The sequence below is a fragment of the Alligator sinensis genome, unplaced genomic scaffold (assembly GCF_000455745.1).
Source record: "Alligator sinensis unplaced genomic scaffold, ASM45574v1 scaffold91_1, whole genome shotgun sequence".
NCBI lineage: Eukaryota > Metazoa > Chordata > Crocodylia > Alligatoridae > Alligator > Alligator sinensis.
In genome coordinates this window covers 585,344-599,154 of record NW_005842569.1, presented here as the reverse complement: position 1 = coordinate 599,154, position 13,811 = coordinate 585,344, and the positions used below count along the sequence as shown (strand labels likewise).

Here is a 13,811-nt window from a genome sequence, read left to right as displayed (position 1 = left end):
ATCTGCCCAGGACGTAATTGGAAAGTAGGGCTGGAGAGGACCTCAGAAGGTATCTAGTTCAGCCTCTGCTATCTAGTTCAGCCTCTGCTCATGGTAGGACTGTCCCTGATTAAACCATCCCAGTCAAGTGTTTGTCTAACCTGCTCTTGAAAATTTCTGGGAATGGAGAGTCCACAACTTCTCCAGGTAACCTGTTCCAATACCTGACTACCTTCAAGGTAAAAAAAGTTTTTCTTAACCTCCAACCTAATTTCTTTCGCTGCAGTTTGAAAGCAACCAAGTTTATTCCATATGAGAAAACTGCAGTTAATATGTGAACAATCTGACACACAATACCGCTTCAAAACCAGTCAAACTACTCCTCCCACGGACCAACAGAAAAAAATAAACATTGTTTTATTTATTGTTACTCAGTTAAATCTCATTTTAAAAGGCACTGGTAATGCAACTCCCAATACATTTTCAGCTTTCTGGAACACAAAAGGCCAAAAAGGCTAGGTATATTGCTCACTCCCGGACTATATGGAACAGGTTGCAACTGGACTTACAATTTATGTCACACTTTAAATGAGTTCCTGGCCATCTAGACTAAGTACAGATAGTCAAAAAGCCCAAGGCTGAACTGATTCACTCTTCACAGGTTAGTCTAAACTGCACAGACTGAACCAATAAGCAAGTGACCGGACATTTACTTTTGATTCTGGAAATACAGCCACATACCTGAAGCAGCTCAGGCCAATAGCTGGTGGGTGCTAGAGGACACCTGCCTGCTCAACTAGAGCAGACAGCTTGGGCCAAGGCTAGATCGCGTACCCTGTATGGAGAAGTGGGGATTGTGGGGAGGTGCAAAGCATCCTGGGATGCTGGGGGCCTATGAGTTAACTTGAATCTGGAGGGGATCTGGGACAGAAGTTCAGTAAACTGATTTAGCCTAAATCAATTAAGTCTAATACTACATTAATCTAGTTTTATCTTAAACTGCTTTCAGCCATTCTGAAAGTGGTTTATGTGTACTAAACTTCTGGTGTGTTACAGATCTGAACTGGTTTCCAATCACTTACAGTGGTTTATCTGTAATTTCTGTCCCAAGCCATAGTGCTGATTTATGGCACCATAAAGAACTGGCTGATTGTATGATGCTGAATATTTTCACTTCTACCAGCTAAAAAGTAGCTGAGAAAGCTAAACATGAACTATGTACAGCCCAAAAAGTATTTTCAGATATGCAGTGTCTGTAGCTTGTATACTTATGTCTTGAGATCACCCGTGAAAGCAGAACACTCAACCCTCACTTCACTCATGTATCAGCAAAACCCTGGGTTTCTCAGGACTTTTCTCACAATTTAAACAATCTACTAAGTCTACAACATTTAAACATATTTGCAAATAATAGTAGAAATGTGTCCAGGGTACTCTGTATCTGTGCATTTAATCAAAGAACACCAGAGACCCAACTCCTGAGCTCCCCACATCTGCAACACACCTTTCACTCCTGGTCTGTTATCAATTGTGACATTTGTTACAGTTACCTATAGGACACCTGGGGTGGGGGAGTGTTCAAAGTCTTCACAGAAGGAGGCGAGAACATTAAGCACAGCACAGAGCAGTGCTAAGAGTGGAGGAAATGCAATGGTGAGCTGTAAGTCAGCTTTACAAATTCTGCCTGACCTATGCATTATGCACAAATAATAGCAGTGCCAGGATCTGGACAAATATCCTTACTACTTTTTAACAAAGTTCTTAACAAGACGCTGGTCAACTGCATCAGTAACAACTAAAAACTGACAAGGGCTTAGCTGCTGCAGGGAACAAGACATACCAAAATGTTGAAAGCATAGATATATGATGTAGGGTTGGGTATTTGACCAGTCAAATAAAATTTGATCAATTGACTGGTCAAATAATTGGTCAAAAGTAATAAAAAAAAGCCTATTGGTCCAAATAATACACAGAAAAAGCACAATTTTTCCATTAAATGTGTCAAAAAATAATTTTAAAAATTCATATTCCTGTAAAACTACAAAAAAAAATATGCAGGTTTTTTTATGTTTTTTTTAAATAAAGTTGCTATAATCCTTGTCCAGTGAAAAAATATGCAGTCAACTGACCAGTAAATTGACAATACTTGGCTGGTCAATTGATCGGCTTGCCAACCATAATATAATGTAATAAGCTGTCAAAAGAAGTTGTGAACTTCTGTGTCTAATGATATTCAAGCTTTGCTTAGCAGTAAGAGTATAATAATGGAGTAAGATACAGTAAAATAGATTAACAGATCAAATCCATATAGAAGACCTTATGCTACAATGTGCTGAATACCTCAATTGATCAGATCTCCTCCCAGAACAAACCCCCATATTATTCTGTTTTAAAATTATGGTCCCTCTATAGGCTCCTCCAAAATTGTGGAACAAGAAATCATCCACAGCCTGGGCTGCGTTAACTGTGGTCTTAATAGGGACTATGGTTTCTTATCCTCATTTCTTATTCTTCCCAGTAGCATAACGACATTGGGTTGGGGGAGAGGAAGAGAGAAGGGGTGTGTGCAATTTGGGCACCAGCCTGAGGTACTCATTTAGTGGGGAAGGCACAGAAATGCTAGCCCCCACAGCTGCTAATTGGCCATACCACCACTAGTAGCAGTTGCCACAGTCCCATGCACATCTGCTGCCCTGTTGTACCTCTATTTCTGCCAGTCTGTTCACACCAATAGAATCTGACAAAATATACTGTTGCCCATGAAAGCCTGTGCTTTGCTGAACCAGTTAGTCTCTAAAGTGCTACCTGCTCTACCTTCTGCCTGACTTCAGACTATGATGACTAATGACCTCCCTATAGGCTCCAGACAGCTGGAACCTATAAACATCCATAAATATTTTCATACTAATACAGCATCTCTAGGAGGATAATGTACCAAAACAGAAATGCCTTCTCCTTGGGACAAAGATTCATTAAAAGGGGTTTTTTGCTATTACAGGGTTAGTCAATTTACTTTATTTTAATAGTGAAGAAATTGGTTCCTGTTGTTGAGAATAAAAACAGGAGTTTGTTATAACAGGGCTTGTTATAATGAGGTTGTCCTGTATATAAACACACAGCATAGTCACACATTTATAACAATACAGATGTATATGTATATCAGGTCGTTCATAATAGCAATAACTAATGTTACTTTTTCCAACATAACATTTTTATCCAGCCTCCCAAGCTTGTTTTTCTAAGTCTAAAAGAAATACAAACGTTCAACATCAAGACCCTGAAACTGAGGGTTGGGTAACATATCAGGACTGCATGATGACTGCAACATATTGGTGCTTGCTTCATGCCCTGCAATACTGACTCTCTGTTCAAAAACTCTTAGAATTAAAAGTTTGGGTTTTCTGACAGAAAACAAAAAATGAATAGCCTTAATGCAAACTGCCTTTGTATCTTCCGCTGAAATAATGTAACCACTACTTTTTATCTTTTTTAAAGCAGCAGCATATTCACACTTTTACATGATTCACATTACATGAGTAGACATGAACAGAGTTGACATTTACGCATATAGTGGGAATGCACTGATTACAAACCCGTTTTCTACTGCAGGGCTGTGCAACTGGCAGCCTACAGGCTGCATCCGGCCTAGGAGTGGTTAAAGTGAGGCTCATGGACTTCTGCCCAGCTGCCACTGCCCTCATTGCTTCTACTTCTGCAGCAGCAGCTGGGAGTCCTTGAGGTAGGGCAGCAGTCTTGGAGGCAGCCCAATAAGTTAGCTGACCAGACAGTAGGAGGAGGTGGGGGGGAGGGGTAAGGTGCAGAGGAGGAGGCAAGTGTCAAATTGGGCTTGCAAAACATGCAGCGTACTACCTGGGAAGGGTTTTTTGGGGGGGGGGGGTTCAGCTGCATGCCTGTGGTGGCGAGGAGCAGGTTTGCATAGCAGCATAAGGGGTGGGGGTGTTGTACAGTAGCAGTGGGGCAGAGGGGCAGCAGCAGCAAAAGGGGGCTCACACTACTTTGGTGGTGGGAGGGGAACCCTGCAGTGGGGGGTGGAGGCTCATGCTGCTTGTATGTCAGGGGAGTTGTCAATGGCAGGGATCCCAGAAGACTCCACAGTTTGTGGCCCCTGCAGCATGCAGCCCCCAGCTGCTTTGAAGTCGGACAGCCCTGTTCCACTGAAATCAATAGGCATCTTTTCATTTACATTAAATCGGCATTAGATTGGGGAGTATATACATATATTTCTTTGACTTGTAAAAAAGGATAATAATAATGAGCTGTTCCCATAAGTGAAGGGTATGTGGTTATATAATGAACCAAATCATGGTCCCTAACTGTGACGTCTAACATTCACAGTGCACCAAAATGAGAAACACAATTGCTTTGTTTTTAATAGTCATCTTCTGTTGATTATTATTAGTATTAAGAAAATATTGAAGAGATATTAGGAACTATAAAGACATCTGGTTTCTATGCAGGTACTTTATGTCATTTTAACATTTATAAATAATAAAAAAAGAAAGATATCAAGATACTTGAAGGGATAAAGTCACTCTTTCTATTCCTTTCTTTTTCACGCTCTCCCTCTCTCTCTTTTTGAGAACATGAAAAATAACTGCTTATTTTATAAAAAATGAATGCCTTTCCCCTTACTAGCCCTACTAAGGTGAGGAGACAAAAAATGCATACAAATGAGTGGAAACACGCCTGTGTGTTCAGAGGACCTTTATAAAATTAAATGAGCATAAAACAAACTATATTGGATGATCACTATTGAGTTTGCAAAGTGAAGCACTCAAAAGTCAGAAAAGGCTTGAATTCAGTCCGCCCCCCACTCCTCCCAGTGCCTTATTCTCAGAAACACTGAAATGATTTGACTGAATTTCTCCCAGAACAATTCAGCTGGAGTCAGACACCTAACATGCAAAAGTTTGAAATTGTTCAATCTTGGCAAAAGTTCTAAGCAACTGAAATCAGGGTCTTAGAACGGGAAGTGTCAGGTGACCTTAATGGGATGGTGCAACCAACCCCAACCAACAAATCTTTTCCTGGTTCAGTGTTACCACCTGATTTGAATGGGGCTGGTCACTGCCTTTAAAATTAATCAGCTAACTTAAGGCCACTGCTTATTTTACCTATGGTATTCATATTCCAGCACATTTTTTTCCGGACAAAATAGGATTATCAGTCATTTCCTGTGGATTGGAAAGAAGCCTAGACTCAAATGATAGGCTTGCAAGGGGGATTTAGTATTGGAGCAACTGCACTGTCCGTTTTCCATATGTATTTCTCACCATCTGAGTTAAGATCCCTGGTGTACCAGAGAACCTGCTTTTCACAGATGGGTCCAAAGTGCTCCATATGAATAGTCCAAATTACCTAATTTATTATGGAATTCTAAAGAAAACTGCAGCTGAGAAAAAAAGCAACACAACCAAAACGTCCTTAGCTCTGAACACATCCAAAATAAGCTTTCCAGAAATGTTTCATTCACTGGGCTCTGACTCCTCTTTTACTTCTGGGTTATGGAATTAAGTGAATTTACTTCCCTTAGCCAAGGGCCAAGGTATCAGGGTGATCAATGTTAATTTAACTTAGTTGGCAGCCGATTGCAAAATGGCTCATTTCTCACTTTACAGCAGGTGAGACAAGTTCGGATACCCTGATTTCCCCTTCTATTTATATTCATCAGAGTGTGATTTCAGTTTGTGGCTGTGGGAAGAGTAGACTTCACCAATCTCAACACGGGGCATGGGAAAATATTTGACAACCAAGCAAATTTTAAGGAAGTTCTATCAAGCACTAATAGGTTATGAGGTAGACTTGAAAGAACTTCTTATGAGACTAAAGGATTAGAGGAACAATTAAAAGAAGAAAATGTACCTATAATATGGAGATTACTAAGTGCAATACCTTTAACTGTAGGTGCGCTGGCTAGATTTTCAAGCAAAAATTGGATTGCTATTGGGAGGGTTGTGGTATGAGAGTGAAAGGAAGAATGAGAGCATGCTGTTCTGTTACACAACAGGTTAATACTTGTTATATATGTTGAATATTCTGCTGTGCATATTTATGTTAATTAATTATTTCTGGGAAAGCCGTTGGGTAACTTACTTGGTTTTATTACTTGCAGGAGATATTTTCCACAGGGACAAAACTCACCTCTGTGCAGAGGGGCAGTACAAGCCTGCTACACTACCGAAGACCTCAAAGGAGCTCACATGAGGATACTTTCCAATAAATTGAGCATTAAAGAGTCTGCAGCTAACTCTGAGGTCTTGCCCTAAGGGGATATGTTTATTTTTGGATTAATTTAATTTACATTGAAAAGCACTAGCGGACACTTTCCAACTCTCCTAAAAACAACACTCTAATAAAGGCATCTGTCTCTCATATGAGCAGGTCCACATCTATCATAACTGTAATTAAAACATGATTCTTACAGAAAACTATTTTCCTAACTTAGTTTGACAGTATGAAGAGACACTAATTTCAGGCACCGGGTCCGTTGGACACATTATTAACAATCTAATCCAATTAAGACAAAAAAAAAGAGCAAATTGCTAACCATTCCTAAGTAGCCAGTCCATAAAAAAAGTTTACTTGCCAAACAAAACCCTAATCCCTCTCCAAATAAAAATTCACAGTCCCATACAAACTACCACAGAAGCTTGCAGAAACAAGTAATCAGCAAAGTGTGCCGAAATGGTAGACAAATTCAAGCAACTTTGGACCAAACTGCCTAAGGCAGTGGTTCCCAACCTTTTTTTGCTGCAACCTGCTGCTGGAAGCAGAGCATGGTGGCAGCGGCACCAGCAGCCCGGGGACAGGGAAGCTCCTGGCACACGGTACGGCTTGTCCTTTGTGTGTGGTGCCACCAGCACTGCCCACGTGACCCTCATTTGGGTCGCGACCCAAGATGGGAACCGCTGGCCTAAGGGAACTAAGTTTCAAGTCAAAGGGCCCTCGCAAAGAATGGTTCACACTGGTAATTTTCTTATATATCAGCAGAGCTACTGCATTAATGTCACTCCTTATCTCAACTGTGCCAACACTAACCAAGAAGTAAGACCCTTTGATACGTAATCTATAATTCTTATGGCTTTGTTCTCACATACCCAATTATGGAAATGAGTGAACATGAAGTATTTATGCTAAATAAAACGAGCAATGTGATAAATGAAGATCCAAATGCACCATGAGCGTCATTGTGTTGTTCATTTTGCATTATTTATGTCAGGGTGGTAACCTGTGGGCTGTAGGCTGGACCTGGCCTGCAAAGAGATTTCACCTGGCCCACTAAACACATCTGCAAAAGAACGCACCGTCTAGTGGCTGCCTCCATCAACTGCCACTTCTGGTCTGAGGGGGAATGGACCGTGTCAGTTCAACTTGCTCTTAATGAAAGTTTATTGATCCCTGGTTTCAGCTATATTGGGTAAGTAGTTGTGTCAATGGATTTGCAGGCAAAAGTTTTGTTTATTTATAGGGTTTCCTATGCAGAAGGTACTTACAACATGATCCTGCAAGCTATTTTTAGCACCTGTACTCAGAACCATTATACAAGCAAAAGGAAAATATGCACTCATCTCCTCCTCTTCCACAGTATGGCACAGCCAGACAAAGAAGTATGGATTTGCATACTACTATGAAACAACTGAAGTTATCTAGATTCTCAGTCCTGCAAATGCTTACTACCAAGTAGAAGGCTACCAGTACTTTTACTAAGAGGTTAGATTATGGATTTGTATATGAAGGTTTGGCTAGGGATGAGCCTGCCTCAGGCAGTTTTGGGGTAGATGACCTATGGAGGTTCCTTCCAGGCCTCATTCTCTACGACACAGTGACTAAGGCAGGGCAGGGTGGCCCTGCCTTGTATTCAACTTCAGCCTAACACAGCTAACTACCTCTCTTTAACAGCAAGTATAATGCTTTCCACCACTGAATATTCCAATAATGTTAATAGAAGCTGGAGGCATATAAAGACTTGGGGTTTGCTTCAAGCCATGTCTATAAATATAAATAAATAAATAAATAACCAAATCTGTTGTCCATAAACCTGTACATGCTACTACTTTGTCTGCCAATGCCAAAATATGGAACAAAAATTCAAAATGAACATTACATTATTTATCATAAGAAGTATTATCACTACAGTAAATGGAAGTGCTTGCTGTACAATGCACTATGCCCGAGTATTTACAAGAATAGGCCTTTTTTTGTTTCCAAAATGCATGAACTGCAGCGTAAGCAAGGGAAATAAATCCAAGAGTGCAACGAAATCTCAATCCCTATTTGAAACCAAACCATAAGATAGTAGTATACAAAGTGTTTTGGCAACACCCCGCTTCACTGTACTGAATTGATATATAGATAAAATGTGCTGGATGAATTAGCCTTGCCAAGCACATAATGATGGAAACTGCTACTTAATCACAGAATCATAGAAAATTAGGGCTGGAAGGGCCCTCAAGAGATCATCTAGTCCAGCCCCCTGCTTAAAGCAGGACTATCCCAAACTACATCATTCCAGCCAAGGCTTTGTCTACCCAGGTCTTGAAAACTTCCAAAAATGGACATTCCATAGCCTCTCCGAGTAACCTGTTCCAATGCTTTATTAACCTTCTAGTGAGAACGTTTTTTTCCTAATATCTAATCTAAACTTTCCTTGCTGTGATTTGAGATTATTGCTCCTTGTTCTGTCATCTGCCACCACTGAGAACAGTCTAGCGCCATCCTCTTTGGAACCACCCTTCAGGTAGTTGAAGGCTGCTATTAAATCCCCCCTCAGACTTCACTTCTCCAGACCAAATAAGCCCAGTTTCCTCAGCCTGTCTTCAGAAGTCATGTGCCTTAGCCCCTTAACCACCGCCCTCCGCTGGATTCTCTCCAATTTGTCTACATCCTTTCTGTAGTGGAGGGCTCCAAACTGGATGGTACTCCAGATGGCCTCACCAGTGCCAAACAGAAAGAAAGAATCACTTCCTCCGATCTGCTGGTAACGCTATTATTAATGCAGCCCAGTATGCCATTAGCCTTTTTCGCAACAAGGGCACACTGTTGGCTCATCTTCAACTTATTGTCCACTGTAACCCCCATGTCCTTTCTGCTGAGCTGCTGTTTAGCCAGTCAGTCCCCAGCCTGTACTGGGGCACTATTATTCTTCAAATAATTTATTTTTAGTAGATTGGAGTTAATGAAAAATTAGTATTAAAAAAAAGCCATGGGCAAGACAATACTACTTCTCTACAGTGAAAAGTTTTGGTGACTTTCCACAATATAAGCAAAACAGATTATATTATAGTATTTGCTGGTGATCAATCCTTTCAGTATTTGCACTGAAACTTTTTAATGGTTAAATAATTTGGCATAAAACACTACCCTAATGTATTTTTTCAATTGTAAAACAAATTATTTTTACAAGTACATGTAATTTGGGGGTTTTTTAAATCCTGGAAATAATTTTGTAGTCATTGCTTCCTTTTACAATAATTTTCTTAAATGGTGCGTTTGTAGCAGACATTTGGCATAGATGTGCAGACAAAACCCATCCCTTCCCTATGCTGGCCTTATATATCCAAACTGAAAAGTTACTAGTGATTTAGGACTATGCTATAAAGTCTTACCTTAACACTTCAGAAGAGTTTCTCTCCGAAACTTCGGCAGATGATGCCAATGAAAAACTTTCCTTTAGCTTAGGTTTGATCTTGTGAGTTGGAGGTAGAATCAAAAGGGGAGGGTTTAGAATTTGGCTTCGAGTGGCATAATCCTGCTGCCGTAAATTTCCCACTCTTTCTAGGAAGATTGTGTCCTGAAGTTTAGACTTATATTCTGAAATTTCGAAAGAAAATAAGTCTCTATCAGCTTTAAAAAACCTCAGAAATAGATACAGAAATTCATTCATCATTACCTGAAATGCCAGATTCCTGGCAAAAGTGAAAAATTCTTTTATCGGTTTAAGAATACCATAGGCTGAATTCCCTTTGTGGGTGGTAACAAAGAGCATCTAAATCCTATGTTCAGATATATGTAGGAAAAAATGTGAACGCAATCTGGGCATCCAAAGGCCCTAGACAGGAATCCACATTTAGAAATTTCACCCTTTATCTGAAAACCGGGTGTAGGCACGAACGCACCATTTATTCATCAGTGCATAATTTCAATTTTCCACAGCAACAATTCTCAAAATATTCCTGGTATATAATTTTTATTCTTCATTAGGCCTTTTAACACATGCTAGGATTTTTTTCTAACTGCACCTACTCTCTTCATGATTATACTCTGTGTAATGACAGATCTGCCTCAGGAATACCATGGAACAGAAAGCAACAGGATCAGCCAGCGTGTGTATAAATTTCAAACTGCTGGCTAATCCAGTGAGACAGATAATATAAGAGAATAGAAATTATCTGCATTGTAAAGCAGGACAGAGGTATTGTTTGGTACTGTATTCTGCATGCATTTCAGCAACGTTAAAGCACACCTGCTTTTCACATATCATATAGGTTTGAAATGATGCAGAAAGCCTGACTTAACAGACTGTCTAGGGACAAAAGAAGAACATAACCTTTTTGTAAGCATCCTGGGGATTATCTATTCGGAAACCTGTGCTCTAAAATAAAACTAAGTGTACTTCAGATAATGGCAACTCTTCCCTGTTACATTGTTATACTCTTTAAATTCAGGTTGGAGATTTACTAAGAAGTCTGCTCAGTGGTCAGGAAACCAGGGCTCGATTCAACAGCACGAGCTTAAATCTGACCTCAACTCAGAGTAGCTATGGCTAAGTAATAACCATTTTTTAAAATGAGGAATGGGCCTTATTACAAAGTTCAGATATAGATTTAAATCTGAACTCCCCTGAAGTTCAAGAATGTGTGATCAAGCTTGATGTTCTGATGCTTATTGGAAATAAGACTCAGCTTTGTTTCCAATGCATATGTGGAAACCCCTCTCAGCAGGCAGATACAGATGTCTCAGACCAAGAAAAATTCACGTTCATTATTGCTACCCTGTTCATGCACAGATTTTCACACACAACTGAAGACCTATGAACAGAGCTGCATGGTTGTGGAATTTAATACTTATTCTTTATTTAATGTATGATTTACAAATAAACTCAGTCAGGTCAGGTGAAAATAAGTGTATACAATCCCACCGCACACTTTTTTGACCATTTGATATTTTTTTTAAACATGTTATTACACTTAGCTGACAACTTGCACTGTACCAGTGTATATAATTACAACCTAAATTAGATTTGCTGTAAACCCCTTAAAAGAGCAGATTATTCTTTAATTACCAGACCATGAAGATTTGAATGTGGCAGAAAGTAACACATACTCTAAAATAGAAATTTAGTAATATGCAGATATAGTTCATTATTTGAACTATGAAAAAATATAAAAAATTTGCCAGGAGTATTGTATTAAAAAACTCACTTGTTTTACAAAAGCGTAGGTCTAGCAATAGATTATACCCCAATCATGATGTTGACTAATCTCATGACTGATTCATAAATCTCATGATGATAGATGTTGTTCTAAAAGCCCAAACTCCTGGATTTATATAAGTACATGGTAGTTCAACTTTCATTTTTCTAAAAAAGTCTTTAGGTTTCATGGTTATGCATCACACATCCATCGGCAGGTCCTGAAGGTTTAAAGACCAGTAGTAAATAAAAAAGAACCCCAATACTGTTATTTTTAATTTAGCATTTAAACTGATTTCATTATTTTCTGAGGTACAACTCAATGTTTGAGTTTAACAAACATCATATTTCTACAGGATATCATTGTGAAAGTGAAGGGAAGGTCATCCATAGCAACAGCTACTGGAAATGCTACTAGTTGATGGTCAGCAGAATAGATAAAACATAGTAGACAGGAGAGGAGAAAACAGCTATTGCCTGCAGTGTCTCTCATACAAAGCTGCCATAGGGACTGGGCAGGGAACCAGTTCCAAGTAACCACCATCATCCAGATCTCCATATAAATGACACAGTGGTGATGAGATAACAATTTTACCATATCAAGCCTCAGCTTCCAGTGTGTTAGTGTGTTGTGGGTGGTTTTGATTTAAAATTCTGTGCTTGTTGCTAATCACAGGTTCATCTACATCTCAGCTGCACATCTGGTGGTACTCTCATGATCCGTCATTGACTCTACATGCTCCTCCACGGCACATTCCAAAACACTGTTCATTTCCTCAAGTGATTTTAAGGCTTCTTTACCTAACTCCACCAGTTGCCCTCCTTGCGCCATCTACAGTGGCAGATGACTGCGCCTGCACTATTTCAGTACACAAGATGGAGTGCAGGGGCCAGTTATGAAGTATAGCTATCTCCCTTCAATGCAAAAAGGACAAAACAGTTTTTCTAAATTTCCCCAATTATAAATGAAATCTACTTTGGTTGTGGTCATTTTTTAGTTTTGGTCTATTCAAAGCACCCAGCCTTGTTTCCAACATCAGCGCATCTTTTTCACATGGGTCAAACCACCTATTAGAAGTGTCCAAGAATAACATAATTTTCAGCTGGTTTCTCTCCACATCTTTCATGTTTTCCCCTCCTAAAAAGTATCCTTGAAATCAGAAGACTGATGTGCAATAATCTGGGGAAACAATGAACAACAGAAAACTAGAGCTACTGTTAAGGTAGTCATTAAGATTATTACTTAAATACACAGATAAGAGGCGCAGTGGCCCAGGGTTATTGATACTGTTAAAAATATCGTGAAGTAAAAGGTGCAAACAAGATGGCATGTCAAGAGCATGTTATCAGGCACTTTAAGGGGGCATATTCTTCCTGCCCTGCTTCCTGTTTAAGACCTTGAAATTCAAATGTCCTTTGAGTGTTCAAATACATGCTGTATGTTTTTCAAGTCTAAAAAATGTAGAGTGAAACTCATAGGGGAAACCAAACTGAGGAGGAAAAATATGGCTATAAGACATCTCCAAAGTACTCCCAAACATGTCTCACACAATTCCGCGACACTTATTAGGCCACCTTCTTTAAGCAAATGATTTTCGTTAATTCCTTGAGTAGTTTTGCTTTACACTTCTTTCTCTTCTTTAGTTGTACCTTTACCATCATTATGCTAATGTATATTTTCTTCCCTCTGAAAAGATCAGGGAGACAAAATAGAGTCCTATGTTTGGCACCAAAGGCACTGGAGAGCTCAAGAAACTCCTAGGAAGTTTCAAACTCTGGCAAACGAGTCCCTCAGGCTTTCTTAAAAAACAGGTCCAAGCTTGTCTGTATGTCTGTCTACCAGGTTCACAGAAACTTGCCTCAGAAGAAAAAAATTCTTATTATGTTTGAAGTTCAGACCATCTAAGTAAATTCAGTGTGCCCTTAAAGGAAAGGGAGAGAGGAAGAAAGATCCTAGCTGCACTCATAGGATATGTACAGCCATTACATGTAGATTGACTGGGATTAGGTAGATCTAAATGTCCATCTGTGCAGGCGTTCATAGGGGTTAAATCAGGCAAAACGTGGTAGGACTGATCTAAGTTATTTCACCTGAGGAGATGAACTAACATAGAACAGGAATAGGTTAACCCATTCTATTAGATACCTGTCTGAATTCAGAGCATAGCCCCAGGGCTGGAAAGGCCCAGCTGCTCACCCCAGCCCCAGGGCTCTTCTCTTCCTATCCCCCACACCTACCCAGATGGGCTATTTTTAGCCGCCAGACAGACCACCCTGGACCCACCAGCCCCATCCACCCCTTTCCCCATCCCAAATTACTTAAATCCTATTCCCCATGCAGCTCCTGGCACTGGTGGCATAAACTAAGCTTTGTGAATGTAGATCAGGTGTGGCTAACAGC

At 39.8% G+C, this 13,811-nt stretch overlaps 1 protein-coding gene across 8 annotated transcripts in view; it reads right to left on the bottom strand.

Moving 5' to 3' along the window:
• The window catches only part of LOC106722702, a 173,182-nt gene that overhangs the window by 116,046 nt on the left and 43,325 nt on the right, over positions 1-13,811 (bottom strand). Inside the window, exon 2 of one of the 8 annotated variants that reach the window (XM_025214151.1) lies at positions 9,606-9,810. The exons of the other annotated variants lie outside the window; for them this stretch is intronic. Within the exon in view, the coding sequence (XP_025069936.1) occupies positions 9,606-9,810 (205 nt within the window). The remainder of the gene's footprint in view (positions 1-9,605; positions 9,811-13,811) is intronic. 8 annotated transcript variants of the gene reach the window in all.